General features: G+C 42.5%; 1 protein-coding gene and 1 long non-coding RNA gene across 2 annotated transcripts; both read right to left on the reverse strand.

The window, feature by feature from the left end:
• Positions 1 to 1072: 1072 nt before the first annotated feature.
• Positions 1073 to 3941, reverse strand: LOC139055447 (uncharacterized). Its single transcript, XR_011511764.1, has 2 exons — positions 3858 to 3941; positions 1073 to 1574 (listed from the first exon to the last, which is right to left on the reverse strand). It is a non-coding gene; the product is annotated as an uncharacterized lncRNA (long non-coding RNA).
• A 6195-nt stretch (positions 3942 to 10136) lies between these two features.
• On the reverse strand, positions 10137 to 17326 carry LOC139055962 (uncharacterized). Its single transcript, XM_070533677.1, has 4 exons — positions 17200 to 17326; positions 15331 to 15389; positions 13677 to 13766; positions 10137 to 10562 (listed from the first exon to the last, which is right to left on the reverse strand). The coding sequence occupies exons 1-4, from the start codon at positions 17264 to 17266 to the stop codon at positions 10368 to 10370; spliced, it is 411 nt and encodes a 136-aa protein (XP_070389778.1). The 5' UTR covers positions 17267 to 17326; the 3' UTR covers positions 10137 to 10367.
• Between the last annotated feature and the right edge of the window lie 350 nt (positions 17327 to 17676).

Below are 17676 nucleotides of genomic sequence, written 5' to 3' on the forward strand. Positions count from 1 at the left end.
CTCTTATCGCGGCGGGCTAGGGTAAAGCATGGCGGGAAATATCGAATTTTTCAGTCACCCCCAGGCAGTTTGGTTTAATTTCACGTATTCAGCGCCAAAAGTTAACATACTGTTGTAGTTTGCGGAGTACAACTGGGGCGACTCTTTAGTTAATTGATTATTCGGTGGGGCTAGCATTCTGATTCCTAATTGATAGTATCGCCTTATTTCTATGTAGTGCGCCTGCGGGTGTCATGTACTCATCCCCCCTGCTTGTGTGCGTTCTCCCAGTGTTCGCGAGGTACTCGGTCGAGCTACTGCTTTGGATTGATGATTTCCGGGTACAGACTCATCAGAAAGTTTTGTTGGGCTAGTTGGCGCATGTTACTGAGGTACCAAAGCGCCAAACAGGCGACACAAGAAGAGACACGGACGAGCGCTTACTATGTAGTAAGCGCTGGTCCGTGTATCTTCCTGTGTCATCTGTCTGGCGCTTTAGAACTTCAGTTACAGACTCATCACTGGCGTTCATACTCGCTTGACTCGATGTAGTTTGTATAGATATGTTGTCAGTACTCGCTGCGCCATTTCTTATGAGCACCTGTCTCAATATTCACTGCATGTCACTTGAGAGTCAGTGACTATGGTGGTGTTCAGGCTTGTGTGGATGGCAGCGAGCGGAATGGAAGGCTTTTCTACATCTATCGAGGTGAATATTCTTATGGAATCTGTGACGACATTATTAATCACCTGGTATACGGATATATGACGCTGATAGCTCACGCCCTGTGTCGCTTGTCTTCTGCCACGTCCGTGAACCTGACAGCGGTAGAGTTGAACATTCTTGCATGGGCTTTTAACCTGGCATCCCGCCTTCCTTCATGGTATCCTAGGTGCACAATATGGTATTATTTACAGCAAAGCATGTTTTACCTCTGACCGCGCATGTTGCGGTGGATTGGGTAGATAGGTAAACTGCTCTATCCGCATGATTGGGGCCTCATCGATAAAAGAGATCCGTTACTGATGGCGTTGGCAAAACTGAGCTAAGGTGCAATGATAACGTACAACGAAATGGCCGCTATACAAGGCCTCCGCAAAACTAAACTTTATTTCAATAAAAGCGATATCCGCATGGTTAATTGAGGCATGCATCGTGAGCAAAAATATGATGACAATGGGCAAATATTTTATTCACCAATTCTTGTCTGATCAAACCATATTTTTAACTGCTTTATCTATGAGCAGTTATAGTTGTAGCTTTCGGTGATTTTTATCACAGTGGCGTTGCCGCGAAGTTTTTTACGTCCATCCCTGTGCAGATAAAGTTACCCTGCATGGTTCAGGCATTGCATTGAGATGGTGTGTCGCCTGCGGATATATAAGGTTAAACCTCCTATACGGTTGTAGCATAAAGAGAAATAGTGGTGTCCTCCTCAGAGGTGTATGGCTCCTCGGTTGTCGCTTGCGCTTCGGTAACTGTTGGCGGCAAAGTCGTTCAAATAATCTTCCCCGCTTGTCCTGCTTTCGACGGATGGAGCTCTCACACATTTTCCGCCACTGCAGACGTGTGTTTTGCGTTTGTTTTGCGTGTCCTGCATGAAATAGAAAAAATAAATCCGCAAAGGAAATTTCCGCTAGCGCAGTGATGAACAGAGTGATGTGCACAAGACTCTCAAGTGTATATATATAGATAGATAGATAGATAGATAGATAGATAGATAGATAGATAGATAGATAGATAGATAGATAGATAGATAGATAGATAGATAGATAGATAGATAGATAGATAGATAGATAGATAGATAGATAGATAGATAGATAGATAGATAGATAGATAGATAGATAGATAGATAGATAGATAGATAGATAGATAGATAGATAGATAGATAGATAGATAGATATTGCCTCAACATAGTACAAGAAAAACCAGAAACACAGAAGCCCACTGAGAATTCAAGTGCGAGAGGGCGTCGTCACGAAAAGTACACAAGGAACAATGACGAAGAAATACACAATACCGCGACTGAAATCAGCGACGCCCAACTAACTCATTTAGCAAATGCTTCGTGCCATCTTCGGTACACACGCTGGAGCATAGATTGATTAGTCTCGGAAAGGAATCGTAATGAGACTGACGAGCGAGAATGGTCCGTGTGCAAAGCTTTTGGAAAACATTGTATCTTTTGCGCTGTTGGTCTGCAAGATCGTGGACTGATTCTTCTTTTATGACGAGTCGTAATTCTAGATTGGGGCGCCAAAGAGCCTCTTGTACACAAAACGTGAAAACAGACCACTGGTGATAGTGTGCCTGCAAGTTATACTTGGCTTTGTTTTAAAGAGAACAGCTTTATTTGATTCTTTCGGCCGTTCTCGTGGTAGGTCCGTGGTTCGACGGTGGTTGGACCTGTACCTGGGAAGGGGAGCCCATGCGCTGACGGAAACGACGAGCGTGCTTGTGTAGCCGAATTGTGATGCGTTACGGGTGGAAGGAGTGTTTCTCCGCGTGTTTCTCCTTCACCTAATCCTGGATCCCTGGGTAGCCTACGCCCTATAGCGTTGAGCATCGGGTTGCTGTAATGAGGGAACCTGGTTAAAAGCCGAACCATCGGGCCAGCTTGGATAACTGGGTAGGTGACACTGCGTGTCTGTTTATCTTCAATGAATCTTATTCGTGGTAACATAGGTCACTGAGTACGTGCCACAAGGTATGTGGCGCTCTGAGACGAACCTCTTTGACGCAATCTTGGCAGACTCTTTATGTACCAGTTGTTGCGCAGATCATTTCAGTGAGCCTCTTGGACGGCCACGTGGGTCACTAGGTATGTGCAACTCTTAAATAACGAAAATACTTCTTTAGAATTTATCCTGTGCCTGAAATGGAATGAGTCACGCTATCATCTTCAACGAGAACTTTTGGTTCAGATGACTAGCTTACCAAGCCACATTCTAATATACAAGGTGGTTTTGCAGGTTATACCGATATTTATGATAAGGCTATGGGCCTTGCGAACGTGGAGGTTTTGGTGAGTGCCTTGGTGAGACAGACATATTTGTCATTTTTACTTGTTATGAACATACTGCATGCTTTGACGGCCCTTGCCGCAATGGTTACAAAGTTAAACAAGAGCAATCATGAACAGAAATAATTTTTTTTAATTAATACATTATGCGAGTGTGTTGTAATCAAACATTATTACAACACACAGCGCTGTTGGTAAGTCGTTCCAGTAAAAGATGGCGGAAGGAAACAGTGCACATTTATTTATATTACCGCGGCTTGATTGTTAGCCAACTACTTCACTGTCCTTAGCTCTTGATGAGTGTAAAAAGAGATTCACTAAGTAACGTAAGATGCACACATATTTTTTGCGAAAGAGTCAAACGGCCCATAGGGCGAAAAAGCCGCCATCTGTCGATCGTAGCGGGGAAGCTTCAAGCAAATGCAGACATGCATATATAATTTCCCGATGCTCTAGATGCGTTTCAACGTGCCGCAATGTCTTCACTGCGCGTGCATGGAAATTTTCGGCATTGTGTAGCTGGGTCAGCTAATCAGCAGTTTTTGTTGGCGCTTCTCTGTGTTTGTTTCTTCCTGGTAATTTGCTTCGTGCTCCGTAGTTTGCGCCAAGAACAACATGCATAGTTGAGCATACAGTTGGCCTAGTTGGTTTAAATGCGTACTGAAAAAGTTTGCGCGGTGAAACGAGGAGAACGCGCTACCAATGTAGCGCTCGTCCCCCTCTTTTCTCGGCAATGTCCTCCCGTCTCCGCGCAAACTTTTTCAGTAAGCATGCACAGTAGGCCCAGACACTAAATTCCTCCTGAACAAATTCTTTTTCTATCACTAATAACTTTAAGGTAATGTTATATCTCACCCCACATGGAATTCCGCCGGGCTCGTTCTCACGCCGTATTGGCCAACCAAGACACACGTATCTGCACGTTAGTCTGTAGGACGTGTGCGCGGGGGAAAAAAGGGAAAGTTTAAGCATGACTGATATGTTTATTAGTTGATTGAGACTGTGCTAACTCTTATTAACTTAAGAAAACCAGAGAAGAACCGTTGGAATCTGCGTATACCACATCGCCAAAACACATTCTTGGTGAATGTTTGGAATGGTCCATTTACGTAAATATAAATAAAATTGTGTATTTGGCACAAACATTGTCTATATGTCAGTGTGTATAGCTGTTGGAAATATTGGTGACACATTGGAGGTCCAGCAACATTTCTGGTACGCATAATAACAGAATTGTGGTAGCTTATGTTAAGCCATTTAGGGTGCATGAATTTAGACCAATATACTAATTCATCTCCGTTCCTTTCATCATGCGCAATATGTACGGGTAATTGTCATTAACTTGCGCAAATCATACACCAACTTGACGCTACGGAACTTCGGTGGGGTACTGAAAATCAAAAGACAAATAAAGTGCCCTTTATTACACAGTACTCCACGCTTTTGCTCGCGCTTAGTCAACCAGCACAATTTACACCAGAACCGAACGTATTGGGTCGATTTCATTCCAATGCCGCTGCCAGATGCATTGATATTTATCAGGCTGAATTAAGGTAGAGATAACTGCCCTGGTTCCTTAAATCTAGCACTTTGATGTTCAAGAATATATTAAATAAAAACAGTGAAAGAAAAACATTATAAATAGCCATTGGAAACGGACAATGTGCCTCAAGCCGCGAGCTTAAAGAATGCGGTTATCAATTGCGTTATTGAGAATGTCCAAATGTAAGCCTATTTTGAATATAAGGGAGAACAAGACGCATTAGGGTGTCGAGGGAGACGAGTACCAGATGCGTGACCATCATTCCTAACGTTTATTATTATTACTTTTTTTGCAACCACCCAAACATTAATTTTCTAGTCCAACACATAGAGCAGACAGCTTAAGCTTCATATTTGTCTCTCATTTATCCCCAAAGACTTCCTTGCTTTTACGTAGCCTATAGCGTCATTTGTTTTGTGTACTCTTCAGATTTCATATCGTGACAAATTGATTATACTTACGCCACTTTCATACGAGGTGGGGTGCTGTAAGGACACAATTGTATCCTTCAAGAAACATTCTGCGTGCCTCTTGGGTAAGAGCATGTTCCCTTGTGTCATTACTGGTGTTTCCACTGTGTTTCACATAACAGAAAACAGCATTTCTTTTACGTACAATGTCAACCGTTCTCCGGACGTACAGTTGAGCATCATATTGCATATGTGTCTAAAATGTGTATCAACCTATTTTTTCTGCTAGACAGACTGCGCGCAAACTTCACGTTTATATTTGTGCAAAAATTCTGAAAACGTTTAACATTTGATTCGGTATTCGGAGGTCGTTGCACGCGAACATTCGTGTTCGACCATCCGCTAATATCAATATCCGAAACTCGTTATTTTACAGCGTGCATCATACAGGACAAGACGATGCAACTAGAAGAATCTAGGCGGTTAGCATTAGCATTTCTATACATAGGATGAAATGGATTTCTGGATTGTCCTTGCTCTCCGAAATATCGCCTATTACCGGTAGCAGCGGAAATGCTCGGCGACACTTCCCGTAGACCACGTCTTCTTCTCCTTGACCTGAAACCAAACAAAAGCATATACGCCGTCACTTCGTTAGCCGAATAGAACCTTGGCAGTGTAATGACCTATTTACGAATAAGTTTATGCTAGAGAATGTGGCCACAGTTGAAGTTTGCCGATTACCGTAGCGAATATGAAACGAGGTTTCTCTGGCAACTTGGCTTGTTCAAGGCGCTGAATTTGAGTGTTCCATTCTGTTATAACGCGAGGTTGAGTAGAAACACTACCTTCGTGATTTCTCTTAGTTCATGCTGCTTCATTTTCATTATTCACACTAATCTCGAGGTTGATGATTGTTGCAGAAAATACGCACGACGGGTTATAAAAGCATCAGTGGCTTTTCAGCAAGCCGAATTATGCGCTTGATCAAAGTCTGCAATATTGCTCAGCGAACGTTCCGAGCTGAGCTATTCATTGTTGTAGGCGCGTTAGAAAAGCGGCCATATCGCGCTCAAGTAGCATTTGAAAACATATTTAAAGAACTATATCAGCAGGAAGTGCCCCACTTGACGCACAATCAAATAATCGGCTTCGAAAATTTGCAGTGAAATAATAGCGGACTATAACGGTATAATTATTTACTTTTTATAACAATTTAGGTCGGGGAACATATTCCCTGACCTAAATATTTACACCCAATCAACATTTTAACGGTGATGTGGTAAAATGTATATTTGGTATTAAATGATATTTTTTTTAGTTTTCACGATATAATTTCAATGGCTAGATCAGCACAATATTTGCTTTCTGGCCTTTTTTTCCGTATCTGGCGTTGCCCGGAAATAAAAATCTGAGTGATCTTGACGAATTTTCGGCTCTTAGCAAGTTTCAATTCAATCTATGCTCGTTACGAACGTCTTCTTTTCATTTGCTTTTTTTGTCACAACAATAACGACTGGGAGCCTACATGTTTGTTGTGATGAAGTAAAACATTATACATACGGTAACAAGAAATCTTATAGTCTTGAAAGTTTCAAACCTACTCAGAGGAGAGTATGGCAGATTTTTTTTTTCAGAAGAGCAACCCAGTAGACGTCTCGCAAGTTAAACCACCTAACTCTCCCTCTTGAAGGACATTGCCTGTTTATTTCTAGTTTGATGTCTTATGACATAACGAAGGTTTCCTTCGCGGGTTTCAAGCGCCACATTTTTCTAAGCGACATGCACACTTTCATTTTATGTGAAGAAATGGTCGACGCATAAATCATTTATACCTAAATAAAAGTGAGGCTAACAGTTGAAATCCACAGATGTCTGCTGCCGCCGCTCTTTAAAGAAGTAAAAAGAAAGTTGACCTAAGCTGAATGCACTCAAACATTTAAAATATTATTGCAAATACTCAAGCCAAACGCGAAAATAAAATGTCAGCATGGTAGGTTCTGGTTTCCTTCTATTTTTTTTGTTTTAATTTCAAAGAGAACAAGCATCAGAAAAGAATTGTACGACATTTAATCCTAAGAAATAAGGCAAGGAAGAGACCCCAAAAGAAAATTTATTCTCTCTAATGAAAGATTCCGCTCAATTATAAGCGATTTATGAAGTGTGTTAGGCGCCAATATGCAAAGGCAGTGAGCTACATATCGAATTTGCGAATGAATGTTACGAAATTATGCACACATTCAGTATAAGCGCAACTTGCATATGCGATATTATTCTTCAGTAAAACTGAGCCCTATGCGGTCATATGCACCGGCGAATTGTACATTACGAGTGTGAATGCAACGACTCATATAAACGGTTTACTCATACCTGTGGAAGATGCTACAAGGCTTGCGCAGGTTGTGACGAAAAGGGCTAACGCTACCTGGTTCTTCATCGCAGGTGTTGTTCAGTCGCTGTATTCAGTGAGAATGATGCGGTGGCTGCAGCATTCTCTTATATACTTGAACAAAACCTGCCCTAGGCACAGTGCGTGCCCTAGCACCTAATCTTCAGGTGCAACTATTGGATTGTGCAAAATGTAGCTTATCTTAAAATGACCCAGGCTTCAGATTAGTTTCCACTAGAGCCTGAGAGTTCCCAGATCCGGCTTCTTGTTCAATGTGTTGATAGCCGGGGTTATTTCATTCGGTTTGTGCAATCATTTCATCTCATGCCATATCGGTGCGGAAAACTCCGTTCGGAATAACAAACTCTACGGAGTGAGCGTGTAGGTTACTTAGAGTGGTAGTTGTTCGAACTAGTTGGTACGTCATGATTGTTTGTTTCTGCGTCGATTAGCTATCTTGCTTCGCACAACTGCACTCCCCGATATTTCTGCGTTACTGCGCGAGCCCGCAATTCACATTTTGTTGCGATGCTGAGACTGAGCTTCAGGCTCATTGTGATGTAGTCGTTGGCGTCGCCGTCGCCATGCTGTCACGATATCGAGGTGCATGCACGGCTCACGCGTAGAAGTTTAGACGCTCTCCACAGTCGCGAAATGCGCGCCGTGCTTGCGGCTCAAAATCCCAAAAAGCCAAGAGCACGCACCCTTATTCTCCACTCAATCCTCTCTGCAGCCGAGCCATAACAGCGTTCTGCATCTCACTGCTGGCATGTGCCTTGCGCGCCCATACATACACATCCCTGCCGTGCTTGTGTGTGCCTGACACGCCGTCGTGCATGCCGTAATAAGATTGGAAAGGACAACACATTTCAAGCTACAAATTCCAACGGTTTTCTTTTTCGGTTCGGTTTTATCAGCGACGCCTCAAATCATGTGGCAGCACTCCTCAGCGCACTGGCGCTGTTTGACGTATAACAGCCTTGGTGATGCTTCCGATGTTAGGTACCCGTCGCCTTGTTTGCTGCGTAGCCCAAAAATTTCATCTCCACGTACTGGTAGAATACTGTCCGAGTAGCTTCACTGCGATGCTAAACCTAGCTATCATTTCCACTGTCACGCCTGTATGGCGGAAATGCACATTTTTTTCTCAAGCGAATTTATATGAGCTTCTCCATGTGGTGCCCAGATATATATACATAGCCACTATCGACTGAGCAAGTGCACACTGACGACAGATGCTTAGTTTCCACAACTCATGAAAATGATACCGCGACTCTCGATGTTATATATGTATATAAATAAGAAGAAAAGAAACAGAGAGCCCCATTTTTGTTAGTGATAGCATCAGAAGCCAACAGGCAAATATACCAAGCACAACAATGGTGAAGACTTGTACTGATTCATATGAAAAAATAAAAATAGAAATGAAAGTGGATGAAAAAATAACTGGCCACATGGGGATACGAAGCAAAGTCTGCGCATTACGCCTGCGATGCTCGCTCCCATTGACAAACCCCGGGCCTCACTATATATATATATATATATATATATATATATATATATATATATATATATATATATATATATATATATATATATATATATATATATTTATATATATATATATTATGCAATATTTTTTCCCGTCTATAATGTTTTACCGGGTAAAGACTGTTCCACGGGGTTGCCGCTCGCTGAAAAACCCGGATTTACATGTCTCAGACTGTTGCCATAGGTTCGACAGCAAAAACAATCGGCTCTATCAGAGCGCGTGCGCGACGCGAACAGCGGTGTAGATACCGTAACGCGCGTCAGCAATGAAGATTAGTCTGAAAATGAGAATGAGTCATTTATAAACAGACGAAGCACCGGACCCGCATATCAGACTTTGACGACCACCGATTGTGCTCCCTGTTATCCTTTTGCTTTGAAGCGTGTTTTTCTGGCCACAAGAGCGATCAAAACAGAGCGTTCATGACTCAGGTTTGCGCAAGACCGATTCGTCGCTGGCACTCCAATGTCACCACACACACACACACACACACACACATATATGTATATATATATATATATATATATATATATATATATATATATATATATATATATATACATATATATACATATATATGTATATATATATATATACATATAATAATATACATATATATATATATATATATATATATATATATATATATATATATATATATATATATATATATATATATATATATATATATATGTGTGCATCTCGCCCTCGTCGAAATGCGGCCACGGTGGCCGCATTTCGATGGGGGCGAGATGCAAGAGCACCCGAGTCCTGTGCATTCGGAACACGTTAAGGATCCGCAGCTCGTGAAGTAAATGCGGAGACCCCACTACGGCGGGCCTCATAATAAAATTGTAGTTTTTGCACGTGACACTACATAATTCCTTCAGCGTGTGTTTCACCGTGACGTCATGCGCTCTCACCTCTCGTATATGTGATTTAACGTCTGGCTTAGCGTTATGCGTTCTGCAGAAGATGGTATTATTTACAGCAAAGCATGTTTTACCTCTGACCGCGCATTTTGCGGTGGATTGGGTTGATAGGTAAACTGATCTATCCGCATGCTTGGGGCCTCATCAATAAAAGATATCTGTTGGTGATGGCGGTGGGAAAACTGAGCTAAGGTGTAACAATAACGTACAACGAAGTGGGCGCTATACACGGCCTCCGTAAAACTAAACTTCAATTCAATCAAAGCGATATTCACCCGGGTAATTGAGGCATGTATCGTGAGCAAAAATGTGATGAGAATGGGCAAATATTTTATTCACCAATTCTTGTCTCATCAAACCATATTTTTTACTGCTTTATCTATGAAGACACTTATAGTTGTAGCTTTCGGTTATTTTTATCAGAGCGGCGTTGCCGCGAAGTTTGTTACGTCCATCCCCGTGGAGATAAAGTTACCCTGCATGGTTCAGGCATTGCACTGAGATGGAGAGTCGCCTGCGGACATATAAGGTTAATCCTCCTATACGGTCGTAGCATAAACAGAAATAGTGGTGTCCTCCTCAGAGGTGTATCGCTCCTCGGTTGTCGCTTGCGCTTCGGTAACTGTTGGTGGCAAAGTCGTGACGTAATCTTCCCCGCTTGTCGTGCTTTCGACGGATGCAGCTCTCACACATTTTCCACCATTGCAGACGCGATTGAAAAATGCTCCAAAGGGCTGCATGAAATAGAAAAAACAAATTCGTAAAGGAAGTTTCCGCTAGCGCAGTGATGAACACAGTGATGTGCACAAGACCCTTAGGTATATATATATATATATATATATATATATATATATATATATATATATATATATATATATATATATATATGTCTCGACATGGTACAAGACAAACCAGAAACACAGAAGCCCACTGAGAATTCAAGTGCGAGAGGCCGTCGTCACGCAAAGTACAAAGGGATCAATGACGCAGAAATACACAATAACGCGAGTGAATTCAGCGACGCCCAACTAACTCATTTAGCAAAAGCTTCGTGCCATCTTCGGTACACACGCTGGAACATAGATTGATTAGTCTCGGAAAGGAATCGTAATGAGACTGACGAGCGAGAATGGTCCGTGTGCAAAGCTTTTGGAAAACATTCTTTCTTTTACGATGTTGGTCTGCAAGTGGGTGCGCTGATTGTCCTTTTGTGACGAGTCGTAATTCTTCTAGATTGGTGCGCCAAAGAGGCTCTTGTATACAAAACGTGAAAACAGACCATTGGTGATAGTGTGCATGCAAGTTATACTTGGCTTTGTTTTAAAGAGAACAGCTTTATTTGTTTCTTTCGGCTGTTCTCGTGGTAGGTGCGTGGTTCGACGGTGGTTGGACTTGTACCTGAGAAGGGGAGCCACGCGCTGACGGAAGTGACGTGCGTGCTTGTGTAACCGTATTGTGATGCGTGGCGGGTGGAAGGAGTGTTTCTCCGCGTATGCGTGCGGGGAGGGCGTGCAGGCGCTGCTTGTCACACGGAAAAGAGGATAAGAAGAAGGCAGGGAGGTTAACCAGAATCACGAGTGCCGACTAGGGGTGGGAAGAAGTAACGGAATGGGAGCGCACTATGCTTCCTTAGCTTACGCGCTCATTCGCCGTGGGAAGGGAAGTGCGCATGCGCTCACGCAAACAATATGCGGGGAGGGGCTGAAGGTAGGAATGGGTTCAGGCTCTCGCCGGCTCTTTTGTGGAACGTCTCAGCGGCGGTCGCGTGGTGTGGGCTAGCCCATCGCGGATGAGACGGCGGACGAGAAGTCCTGGTGGATAATCTGACGCTGACGGCGTTGACACCAACACACCAGGGGAGCAAGACACGGACGCTCCTGCACTTCATATGTGACATGAAGAAATATCCGTTCTATGCAATGCACAGGGTCTCGGCGCTGGCGCAGAAGGCGATGTAGTTTGAGGCTTAGGTTCGTATTACAAACGCAACTCAGTTTGCACAGATTGTCTCACTGGGTAATACCGACTGCCGCCACATGAAACACCCTGCATTTCATAGGCAACCACACACCATGCACTTCGAGGACCATAGCAACTGGAGATTGCGTTTAGAGTAGTTGGGTTACGCCTTATTAATCTTGGTGCGGTGAAGGTGCCTTCTCAGGTCCCACAGCTTGTCGAACTCGCGACACGGGTAAATTTTGTAGAGAGGTTCATATTGAAGGTTCGCATCCCATTACACAGAGTGCTGTGAACACCACATGTCGGTAGATACCAAATTCGCGGTTTATTTTCTCGAAAATGGTATGACACTTTCGTCCTAAGAATTTCCTTGTGCGGCAGCGGCAAGGTGGTGAGCTTAAACCTAGCCTTGCGTTCCAGATTGTCCAGGTAACCACTGCTATCAACACTGCGATGCACTTCACAGGCTTTAATACAATATTTAAGCGTCTAGCATTCTTTGGAGCTTCGCCAAGTTTGCGGTGTGGCTGTTTGCCTATCTGGTTGTCCACGCCTTAACTCCTTCACGTCATCCTGGTTCCCTGGGTAGCCTACGCCCTATTGCGTTGAGAATCGGGTTGCTGTGTTGAGGGAACCTGGTTAAAAGCCGAACCATCGGGCCAGCTTGGATAACTGGGTAGGTGGCACTGCGTGTCAGTTTATCTTCTATGAACCTTATTCGTGGTAACATAGGTCACCCCTTTGACGCAATCTTGGTTCACTCTTTATGTACCAGTTGGTGCGCAGATCATTTCAGTGAGCCTCTTGGATGGCCACTTGGGTCGCTAGGTATGTGCGACTCTTCAATAACGAAAATAATTCTTTAGAATTTACCCTGTGCCTGAAATGGAATGAGCCACGCTATCATCTTCAACGAGAACTTTTGGTTCAGAGGACTAGCTTACCAAAACACTGTGTAATATCCAAGGTGGTTTTTGCAGGTTCTACCGATATTTATGATAAGGGTACGGGCCTAGCGAACGTGGAGGTTTTGCTGAGTGGTGGGCGAGACAGACGTATTTATCATTTTTACTTTTAATGAACATACTGCAGGCTTTGACGGCCCTTGCAGCAATGGTTACAGAGATAAAACGAGAGCAATCATGAACCGAAATGAATTTTTTAAACTTATTACATTATGCATGTGTGTTGTAATAAAACTTTATTACAACACACAGCGCTGTTGGTAAGTCGTTTCAGTAAAAGATGGCGGAAGGAAGCAGTGCACATGTGTTTATATTACCGCGGCTTGGATGTTAGCCAACTACTTCACTGTCCTTAGCTCTTGATGAGTGTAAAAAGAGATTCACTAAGTAACGTAAGATACACATATATTTTTTGCGAAAGAGTCAAACGGCCCATAGGGCGAGAAAGCCGCCATCTGTCGATCGCAGCAGGGAAACTTCAAGCAAATGCAGACATGCATATTTAATTTACCTATGCTCTAGATGCATTTCTACGTGCCGCAATGTCTTCACTGCGCGTGTGTGGAAATTTTCGTCATTGTGTAGCTGGGTCAGCTAATCAGCACTTCTTGTTGGCGCTTCTCTGCGTTTGTTTCTTCCTGGTAATTTGATTCGTGCTCCGTACTTTGCGCCAAGAACAACATGCATAGTAGAGCAGACAGTTGGGATAGTTGGTTTAAATGCATACGGGAAACGTTTGCGCGGAGAAACGAGGACAACGCGCTACCAATGTAGCGCTTGTCCCCCTCTTTTCTCGGCAATGTCCTCCCGTCTCCGCGCAAACTTTTTTAGTATGCATGCACAGTAGGCCCAGACACTAAATCGCTCGTGAACAATTTCTTTTTCTATCACTAATAACTTTAAGGTAATGTTATATCTCACCCCACATGGAATTCCGTCGGGCTCGTTCTCATACCGTATTGGCCAACCTCTGCACAAGTATCTGCACGTTAATCTGTAGGACGACCGCCACTGTGCGCGGGGGAAAAAAGGAAAAGTTTAAGCATGACTGATATGTTTATTAGTTGATTGAGAGTGCGCTAACTCTTATTAACTAAAGAAAACCAGAGAAGAACCGTTAGAATCTACATATACCGCATCGACAAAACACATTCTTGGTGAATGTTTGCAATGGTCCATTTACGTAGATATAAAGAATTGTATATTTGGCAGAAACATTGTCTATATGTCAGTGTGTATTGCTGTTGGAAATATTGGTGACACATTGGAGGTCCGGCAACATTTCTGGTACGCATAATAACAGAAATGTGGTAGCTTATGATAACCCATTTAGGGTGCCTAAATTTAGACCAATATACTAATTCATCTCCGTTCCTTTCATCAGGCGCAATATGTGCGGATAATTGTCATTAGCTTGCGCAAATCATACACCAACTTGATGCTACGGAGCTTCGGTGGGGTACTGAAAATCGAAAGACAAACAAAGTGCCCTTTAATACATAATACTCCGCCCTTTTGCTCGCGCTTATTCAACCAGCAAGAGTAACACCACAACCGAACGTATTGGGTCGATTTTATTCCAATGCCGCAGCCAGATGCATTGATTTTTAGCAGGCTGAATTAAGGTAGAGATAACTGCCTTGGTGCCTTAAATCTAGCACATCGACCTCCAAGAACAAATTAAATAAGAACAGAGAAAGAAAAGCATTATAAATAGCCATTGGAAAAGGACAATGTGCCTCAAGCCGTGAGCGTAAAGAATGCGGTTATCAATTACGTTATTCGAAATGTCCAAATGTAAGCCTATTTTGAATGTAAGGTAGAACAACACGCATTAGAGTGTCGAGGGAGACGAGTACCAGAAGCGTGACAATTATTCCTAACGTATATTGTTTATTTTTTGCAGCCACCCAAGCATTTATTTTCTCGTCCAACACATAGAGCAGACAGCTTAAGCTTCATATTTGTCTCTCATTTATCCCGTAAGACTACCTGGCTTTTACGTAGCCTATAGAGTCATTTGTTTTGTGTACTCCTTAGATTTCATATCGTGACCATTTGATCGTGCATACATCACTTTCATACAAGGTGGGGTGCTGTAACCACACAATTCTTTCCTTCAAGAAACACTCAGCGTGCCTCTTGGGGAAAAGCCTGATCCCTTGTGTCATTACTGGTGTTTCCACAGTGTTTCACATGACAGAAAACAGTGTTCTTTTTACGTACAATGTCAACCGTTCTCCGGACGTACAGTTGAGCATCATATTGCATATGTGTCTAAAATGTGTATCAACCTATTTTTTCTGCTAGACAGACTGCGCGCAAACTTCACGTTTATATTTGTGCAAAAATTCTGAAAACGTTTAACATTTGTTTCGTTATTCGGAGGTCGTTGCACGTCGGAGGTGGATCATCCGCTGATATCAATATCCGAAAACTCGTTATTTTACAGCGTGCATCATACAGGACAAGACTATGCAACTAGAAGAATCTAGGCGGTTAGCATTAGCATTTCTAGACATAGGATGAAATGGATTTGTGGATTGTTCTTGCTCTCAGAAATTTCGCCTATTACCGGTAGCAGCGGAATTACTCGGCGACACTTCCCGTAGACCACGTCTTCTTCTCCTTGACCTGAAACCAAACAAAAGCATAAACGCCGTCACTTCGTTTGCCGAATAGAACCCTGGCAGTGTAATGTCCTACTTACGAATACGTTTACGATAGAGAATGTGGCCTCAGTGGAAGTTTGCCGATTACCGTCGCGAATATGAAGCGATGTTTCTCTGGCAACTTCGCTTGAGCAAGGCGCTGAATTTGAGTGTTCCATTCTGTTATAACGCGAGGTTCAGTAGAAACACTGCCTTTGTGATTTCTTTTAGTTCATGCTGCTTCATTTTCTTTATTCACAGTAATTTCGAGGTTGATGATTGTATCAGAAGATACGCACGACGGGTTATAAAAGCGTCAGTGGTTTTTCAGCAAGCCGCATTATGCGCTTGATCAAAGTCTGCAACATTGCTCAGGGAACGTTCCGAGCTGAGCTATTCGTTGTTGTAGGCCTGTATACGGACAAAGAAATGGCATCTCTGGTTTCACTGTTAAGGATACTACTATATACACGCGTTAGAAAAGCGGCCATATCGCACTCAAGTAGCATTTGAAAACATATTTAAAGAACTATTTCCGCAGGAAGTGCCCCACTTGACGCACAATCAAATAAGCGGCTTCGAAAATTCGCAGTGAAATAATAGCTAACTATAACGGTATAATTATTTACTTGTTATAACAATTTAGGTCGGGGAACATATTCCCTGACCTAAATCTGTTTACCTAATCAACATTTTAAGGTGATGTGGTATAATGAAAATTTGTTATTAAATGATTTTTTAGTTTTCACGATATAATTTCAATGGCTAGCTTAGCACAATATTTGCTTTCTGGCTTTTTTTTTCGTATCTGGCGTTGCCCGGAAATAAAAATCTGAGTGATCTTGACAAATTTTCGGCTCTTTGCAAGTTTAAATTCTATCTATGCTCGTTAGGAACGTCTACTTTTCAATTGCTTTTTTCCTCACAACAGTAACGACTGGGAGCCTACATGTTTGTTGTGATGAAGTAAAACATTATACATACGGTAGCAAGAAATCTTATAGTCTTGAAAGGTTCAAAACTATTCTGAGGAGAGTATGGCAGATATGGTTTTTGAGAAGGGCAACCCAGTAGAGGTCTCGCAAGTTAAACCTCCTAGCTCTCCCTCTTCAAGGACATTGCCTGTTTGTTTCTAGTTTGATGTCTTATGACATAACGAAGGTTTCTTTCGCGGGTTTCAAGCGCCACATTTTTCTAAGCGACATGCACAGTTTCATTTTATGTGATGAAATGGTCGATGCATAAATAGTTTATACCTAAATAAAATTGAGGCTAACAGTAAGAATCCGCAGATGTCTGCTGCCGCCGCTCTTTAAAGAAGTAAAAAGAAAGTTGACCTAAGTTGAATGTACTCAAACATTTAAAATATTAATGCATATACTCAAGCCAAACGCGAAAATAAAATGTCAGCATGGTAAGTTCTGGTTTCCTTGTATTTTTATTTCTTTTAATTTCAAGAAAAACAAGCATCAGAAAAGAATTCTACAACATTTATTCATAAGAAATAAGGGAAGGACGAGATCACAAAAGAAAATTTCTTCTCTCTAATGAAAGATTCCGCTCAATTATAAGCGAATTAAGAAGTGTGTTAGGCGCCAATATGCAAAGTCAGTGAGCTAGATATCGAATTTGCGAATGAATGTTACGAAATTATGCACACATTCAGTATAAGCGTACCATGCATATGCGATATTATTCCTCAGTAAAACTGAGCCCTATGCGGTCATATGCACCGGCGAACTTGTACATTACGAGTTTGAATGCAACGGCTCATATAAACGGTTTACTCATACCTGTGGAAGATGCTACAAGGCTTGCGCAGGTTGTGACGAAAACGGCTAACACTAGCTGGTACTTCATCGCAGGTGTTGTTCAGTCGATGTATTCAGTGAGAATGATGCGGTGGCTGCAGCATTCTCATATATACTTGAACAAAGCCTGTCCTAGGCACAGTGCGTGCCCTTGCACCTAATCTCCGGGTGCAACTATTGCATTGTGCAAAATGTAGCTTATCTTAAAATGACCCAGGCTTCAGATTAGTTTCCACTAGAGTCTGAGAGTTCCCAGATCCGGCTTCTTGGTAAATGTGTCGATAGCCGGGGTTATTTCATTCGGTTTGTGCAATCATTTCATCTCGTGCCATATCGGTGCGGAAAACTCCGTTCGGAATAACAAACTCCACGAAGTGAGCGTGTAGGTTACATAGAGTGGTAGTTGTTCGAACTAGTTGGTACGTAATGATTGTTTGTCTCGGCGTCGATTAGCTATCT

This window comes from Dermacentor albipictus, chromosome 2 (assembly GCF_038994185.2).
Source record: "Dermacentor albipictus isolate Rhodes 1998 colony chromosome 2, USDA_Dalb.pri_finalv2, whole genome shotgun sequence".
Taxonomy (NCBI): Eukaryota; Metazoa; Arthropoda; class Arachnida; order Ixodida; family Ixodidae; genus Dermacentor; species Dermacentor albipictus.